Source organism: Capsicum annuum, chromosome 7 (assembly GCF_002878395.1).
Source record: "Capsicum annuum cultivar UCD-10X-F1 chromosome 7, UCD10Xv1.1, whole genome shotgun sequence".
NCBI lineage: Eukaryota > Viridiplantae > Streptophyta > Magnoliopsida > Solanales > Solanaceae > Capsicum > Capsicum annuum.
In genome coordinates, this window is record NC_061117.1 from 193,347,894 (window position 1) to 193,354,977 (window position 7,084).

At 27.1% G+C, this 7,084-nt stretch overlaps 1 protein-coding gene across 1 annotated transcript; it reads left to right on the forward strand.

The window, feature by feature from the left end:
* Positions 1-1,886: 1,886 nt before the first annotated feature.
* On the forward strand, positions 1,887-3,798 carry LOC107854931 (MYB-like transcription factor ETC3). The gene is made up of 4 exons (XM_016699926.2): positions 1,887-2,133; positions 2,513-2,666; positions 2,851-2,937; positions 3,521-3,798. The coding sequence occupies exons 1-4, from the start codon at positions 2,079-2,081 to the stop codon at positions 3,624-3,626; spliced, it is 402 nt and encodes a 133-aa protein (XP_016555412.1). The 5' UTR covers positions 1,887-2,078; the 3' UTR covers positions 3,627-3,798.
* The last annotated feature ends 3,286 nt before the right edge of the window (positions 3,799-7,084 follow it).

Consider the following 7,084-nt stretch of genomic DNA (forward strand, 5'->3'; position numbering starts at 1 on the left):
TTATGTTTAACGTAATTTGCTTATTTTATTTGATATATTTTTTAGTGTAATTTTTTCACAAATTTTAAGAATGATTGATTTTTATTATTATTATTATACTGGTTATCGACTACGTGTGATCAGTGTAATTTCAAAATTTTATATATATATTACATTCTATATATAATTACTTTTAATGAATAATATATATATATATATATATATATACATATAGTTGATTACATATATATAATTATTGGTTATTAAGAATTATTTACATTTTAATTTTTTTCAGTTCAAAAATCGATCACTAGTGGTCGATTTGTTTTAGAATAAATGTAAGAAGAATTTTTAAAGATCGACCACAAGTGGTTGATTTTGCTATTTTTTTAATTTTTATTTGTAAAATAAATAATAATTAATATAAAAATTATTGAAATAATTATTTTAATTTTTTAAAATATAAAAGCGCCCACATGTGGTCACTTTTTAAAATAAAAAATAAAAAATCGACCACTTGTGGTCGGTTTTTTCCGATCACAATGTGTGGTCGATTTTTTCAATCGCAATGTCTGGTCGTTTTTTCAGTTTTTTTAGTAGTGAAACTACTAGTTGCGAACTATGAGACGATAAATCAGATGACAAAGAAAACAATACTAAAAAGCATAATTATTGATATGTTTGATCAAAACGGCCTACATATGAAAAACTAATATTGAAAAACATAAAATCTACTGGGAGAAAATCTCCCCCTAAATAAAACTCTTTAAATGACTACATTGTGGATGTTACTGTGTTATTATTTGAGAAGAGGGTCTTCTATTTATAGATGTCCAAAACTTTTCCTCCAACAAAGAGGTTTACCAAATATGGAAGAGTTTTATATTTTCTTTTAAGAAAAAATAAAAATAATTATGGTATTACTTTTTTTTCCTTCTAAGAAAAGTAAATCTTAAATTTATTAAGAAAATTAGGGCAAAAACCCTAACAAATCCCCCCTTTTTGGCTTAATTTTCTTCACTTGATCCGCCTTCTTCACATGCATATTTTTCACAAAATTTTCATCACTGCTTGTCATGGTTAAAAATAAGGTTTAAAATATCATGATTAAAAATTAATTTAAAAGTAATATTTTATTTTTAATTTTAAAGTAGCAGGAATGTTAAAAATATGGTTGAAACTTGTTCTCCACATGTAGTTTGACAAAAATCCTCATTATCATCGAATTGGTTGCAAATTGGTTTCAACTGCCATGAACTTGTCTTCAACCTTGTTTCACCAAACCACTGAATCTTTGAACCATAGGCTTTGATACCACTTGTTGGGTTCGAAATCGAGAGGGCGTCATGCGGAAGCTACTAGTTGCGAACTATGAGACGATAAATCAGACGACAAAGAAAACAATACTAAAAAATATAATTATTGATATGTTTGATCAAAACGACTTACATATGAAAAACTAATATTGAAAAACATAAAATCTACTAGGAGAAAATCTCCCCCTAAACAAAACTCTTTAAACGACTAAATTGTGGATGCTATTGTGTTATTGTATGAGAAGGGGGTCTTCTATTTGTAGATGTCCAAAATATTTCCTCTTACAAAGAGGTTTATCAAATATGAAAAAGTTTTATATTTTTCTTTAAGGAAAAATAAAAATAATTATAATATTATTTTTATTTTACTTCTAAGAAAAGTAAAATTTAAATTTAATTAAAAAAAATGAAGGCAAAAATCCTAACAGTATTAACACTTTTTGTTTGGTGAAAGTGTTAACAATGAATTTCCAACTAACCCTTAGATTTTGTGAATCACCTACCTACCCCCAATTTATTGGACCACTACACACTTCTCTATATGTCAACTACCATTCTTGTTATATGTTTGTCTTTTTTTATTCACTGAACTCCTCCACACTCTTGCAAAAATCAGAGCCACCCAGGAGCACCCCTTCTTTTTAGAGATATACTAATTCTTTTTTATATTATTTACTATATATACATATTCAAAGTTCTGTTTGGGCACCATAATTTGCTTCTAGCTACTCTTCTTTACCCCTCTATTGCTACTTCATTTAATAAAATTTAAAGAATATCTTAATGGCAGATTGTGATCGATCAAGCACATCAGATAATGCCTCAGTAGTCTCAGCTGGTAATAAACTATACATTCATAGGTGTTTTTATGTATAGCAAAAGTGTTTCTATATGCTTGTCAATTTATTTTAAGCAATTTAGAGCAATTTATCATATTATTCTGCACACCTAATTTACCATACTCTTAATAATGTCACGAATAGCACCATGCTTGTGTTGTCAACATGGAAAATAACATTTATGATTCATATTCTTTTGCATGATGTGTAATTTGATGTTTATGTGTTTCTGCAGAGATATTAAATTAATTTGACGTTTATGTGTTTATGTGTAATTTGACGTTTATGTGTTTCTACAGAGATATTAAATTACCAGGTTCATAGTCAATGTATTTGTAAATATTTAATGGTTTCCTTAATACATGTATTTATATACAGAATTTGAGCAAAAGTTATTGAGTTCACGTGAATCCACGATAGATCCACCCGCAGTGACGGCATTAGAGACCACCAACAAAGAAACCTCTGAACTTGAATTTTCAGAAGATGAAGAAATTCTCATTGCTAAAATGTTTAATTTGGTCGGAGAGCGGTATGTATAAAATCTGTCTCACTCTGACAACTCTTTCCGTCATTTATACTTGTCCGTTATATTGACTTGACATGCACAACCCTTTAGTATTGCATATAAGTAAAAGTGCATAGAGAAAGTTTAAATTTTTGAATTTTATGCATTTGAGGTTAATTGAAAATGGTAATGGTACCTTAATTATTAGGTGGTCATTAATTGCTGGAAGAATCCCAGGAAGAAGTGCTGATGAGATTGAAAAGTACTGGAAATTGAGAATATACTCCAAGAGCCAGTAAAATTCTTAAAACTTTTTAGTTCCCTCCAATAAATACTTAATTATTCGTCTGGTTATAAATACTATGGTTTTCATTTAAACTGTAGCACATATCACTTCAAGCCTCGCTGTCTTCTATTTCAGTGCATGCTACAGTCATGGTTTTATGTGGAATCGCTTTTGATATTATATTTTATTATATTATACTTTATTTTCATTTATATGATATAGTTTGAATTTTAAGAGTCAAATTTTTTTATTTTGATTGTGCATTCATACACACAATCTTTGAAATTTTTGAAAAATAATTTATATATGTAGAATTACTTTTTCATAAGAAATAACAATTTAAAAGGCGAAGAATAAATACGATCAAAGATTTTTTTTATTTGACTCTCGAAATTTGAATTCAGTCATATAAATTGAGATAACAGTGTTTATAACTGTGTTTCGTTATATCAACTATCTAGAGGTTGGACTGTTAATCATCAAAAATTTTCGCTGGAATTTTCTCACTACCTGAAAAATATATATATTAACTGGAATTTTCTCTTTAAAAAAACTTGTTTTCCTATTTTACTCTTTATACTCTCTATTTCAGGGGCGAAAGTATGTCGGAGATACTACTCAAATCGAAAGATCAATCTCAAACCATTGCACTGAAAGAGGAATCTGGGCATTCAACGGAAAATGTTAAGGGGAAGTAGTGATATTTTATGTGTAGTGGCAGCCGTATATAAAATTTTTGTATCAAGAAAAATTAGCTGACAGAGTAAACATATGTCATATATTTATCATAAATAATATAACAGTTTTTAAAAAATTACAATACCATTGTTAGACAATAAAATTTGATATCGAGAAAATAATTATTCGGGATAAGAAAAAAATATTGCAACAATCGTTTCATTTATTTAAATATGTGAGTTATAATTTCTATGAATCATCTGATTTGCCTTTTCAAATATAAATTTAAGGTTTCAAGCTTAATCTTGAATTTGAACTCGATTTGTGGAATTGATGGATTTGATCTCGACTTATACTTGAATCAAGATTCTTTGAGCTTGTTCTTGAATCTTGAATTTGAACTTGATCTAAGGATTTGATGAACTTGATCTCAACTTGTACTTGAATTCAAGGACCTTCGAGCTTGTTGTTGAATCTTGTAGTCTTGATCTTGAATCTTGATGAATTGAATCTTGAATGTGAATTTGTAGAGAAATCAGCGACGTTTGATCCACGAGCTCTCTCTTGCTTCTTGTTAGAATTCTTGGTCCTTTTTTCTGAATTATGAGCGCCTATTTATATTTGTAGGAAGGAAAGAGTTGAAGGAGGATTTCTTTTGGCCAATCAAATTTAAATGACATGACGTATTTTATAGGTTTTTGATTTTACTGAGTCTGCTGCAGCATTACAATACGTGGCATAATCTTATTGGCTCATTTACTTAACTTGGCATGACACGTCATTCGACACGTGACACTTAATTGGACTTTTAGAATATGATGGCATCTTGAGCTTAGCAAATTAGGCTCATCATTTGTGGCACAAATCAATGGACTAGTCAACAGAATTTGGACTTTAATTAAATTCTTATTTATTTGAATTTAAATAATAAATTTAACCGTATTAATCCATCACATTTATTTAGATTAAGATATTTTGAATTTTATTATAACATAAATTTTATATGAATTTAAATTTAATAAAATTTCATTGTTTACAATCGTAGTGAGAGTTGTTCGCTTTGAGCTGTGAGAGTTGTTCGCTTTGAGCTGTATTGATTCTATCTATAGAGTATTAATTTTAATACTATATATTCGCTTGAAGTTTTATTGATTCTCTCTAGAGTATCCATTTACTTTGTATTTATTCACTATGATACAGAGCAAATCAATATGGAGTAAATAGTTACAATAGATATAGCGCGAACCAATACATTGCATTACAAATTCTTTTAAATAAACTAGTTTAATCGTATGTGTCTCGCATGTATAATATTTAATTATTTAAAATTAAATAATTTTATCTATTACAGTGATTTTTAATAAAGTGTAAAAGTTCAAATTACTTTTCAAAAATATTTCACACTTTAATATAATAATGTAAATATAAACATATACACATATATATTTTACCGCCAGAAGTTTCAAGTGGTTGATGTATCATTATTTTTGAGTTTGTCATATAGTACTTCTTTCCCTTGTTGTCACAGGCTAAGAAAGACGCATCAATTTGAACCATATTTGTGTTACAGTTATTTTTTTTTATATTTAAAATCTTTCCTTATTTTAAAGCCAAATATTTATAAAATCATTGATAACATTTCTATTACATACTTAAAAACTTTTAAAATGTGGTACTTCTTAAATTTTCTTACTCTAATAGTTTTATATTTATTTATAGATTTTTCAAATCTTCTTAAAATCAAATTTAATTGATTTAGAATTCTTAAACTAATGGAAAAAGTATCAACTGTCATTTATTTTGATGACTTCTAATAAGGAAAGGTTTTACCATAAATATATTAATTAATTTTCAAATCTTAAATTAAAAAAATAATTGAAATTCTGATGAGTAAGGAAAGGTTTATCATAAATATATTTAATTAATTTTTAACTCTTAAATATTAGAAAAAAATAGTGAAAAGAAGATTTTGTCTAAAACAGTGACTTTTAATGAATGACAAAAAGTTCAAACAACATTTCTAAGGCCCTTCAAGCTTTTAATATATTATATAGATATATAGATTATAATATAGATTAGTGCTCAAAGCACACTATTTCAAAAAAAAAAAAAAGAAGTAAAATTTACGCAAATTCCGACATGTTTATTCATATTTACATTTTATTCCAATTTTTTCAAAATTTCGTAAAATCTCCTTTTTTGTGATTTCAGATAAATATGGCGAATGAGAGATACATCTTAATGATACATGTTACTATTTGACTTATTAGCATAAATCAAGGACTGTAATGACTACGATTGTATTAAATTAGCAATTAACCCAATTAATCATGGTGATAACTAAATAAAATCCCACAAAAAACATAATCTATTAGTTATTCCATTTTTTAAAACAAATTAACTTTCAAAAATGTTTCGCATTCATAGTTTTTTTATCTAGTTTGAATTATTTGCAATGAATATTTTTATTTTTACATTATTTCGGCGTTTGAATTAATGATATCAAGATGAGGGCTATAAGAGTAATGACATGTTGTAGGCGAACATGTTACTTATGATAAATTGATTTCGGTCATTGCTATAGAACTTAAAATTGATGAAAGTAGAAAAAGAATTGAGGCTCGTTACATTGTTGATGATAATGGGACACCATTGTTTATTCGTAATGATATGGTGTGAAGCTTTATATTGAAGTTAAGAAAAGTGAGCCCGATTTTGAAATGTATTCATTAATTATCACAAAACTCGATTAAAACTATAGTGAGATATTGTTTGATGGGAAAACAGGGGGAGTTATGTGTTTGGAGAATTCTTCTAAAGAAGTAACAGAATTAATTGGTGATAATTTTGATTGTTCGAATTCGTTTCCACTGTTCGATGTGAAGTTGAATAAAATTATTTTGGATTGCAACAATAGTGAAGTTAAGGTTGGTTCAATCTACAAGAACAAGTGTACTCTGGTTTCTGTTATGACAATTTATACAATTGAGCACATTCTTTCGGAAAAAAAAATGTATATAGCAATTATTAGATAGGAAATTACAACTTATAGCATGACTTTCATTTTTTCAAGTTTTAGCAAATCTTATAAAAAAAATAAAAAGTAAAAATATTTTTTTCTTTTTTTAAAAAATACAAAAAAGTAATTACTGAAAAGGAAAATAAACATTTAATACAACTAATATGCAATAATCCTTCCTTAAATATAGTTATCCTTAATTATTGATATCAATCCACCCCAAATCCCTCTAACCATTTTCTTTTCTCCTATTTTAATGCTTCCATTCAGAGTTTCCATCTTCATATACTACCTTCTTTTTATATTCATTACGAATCGTGATTATTTTTTTCAGTATTAAAGATGACAGTGTTCATTAAATCTTAATTTAATATAAAAGTAGATGAGATAAAATCTTGATTCAAAGAGAGAAACACATAGTGTATGGAATGAGTATATAAATTGGTATCACCTAAATTT

What these genes read in the sequence shown, in the direction of transcription:
- LOC107854931 (XM_016699926.2), top strand. Translation starts at nt 2,079, where the DNA reads ATGGCAGATTGTGATCGATCAAGCACATCAGATAATGCCTCAGTAGTC. An exon ending in TGCCTCAGTAGTCTCAGCTG is followed by an intron (nt 2,134 to 2,512) that starts GTAATAAACTAT and finishes ATTTATATACAG; the next exon opens with AATTTGAGCAAAAGTTATTG. An exon ending in TTTAATTTGGTCGGAGAGCG is followed by an intron (nt 2,667 to 2,850) that starts GTATGTATAAAA and finishes CTTAATTATTAG; the next exon opens with GTGGTCATTAATTGCTGGAA.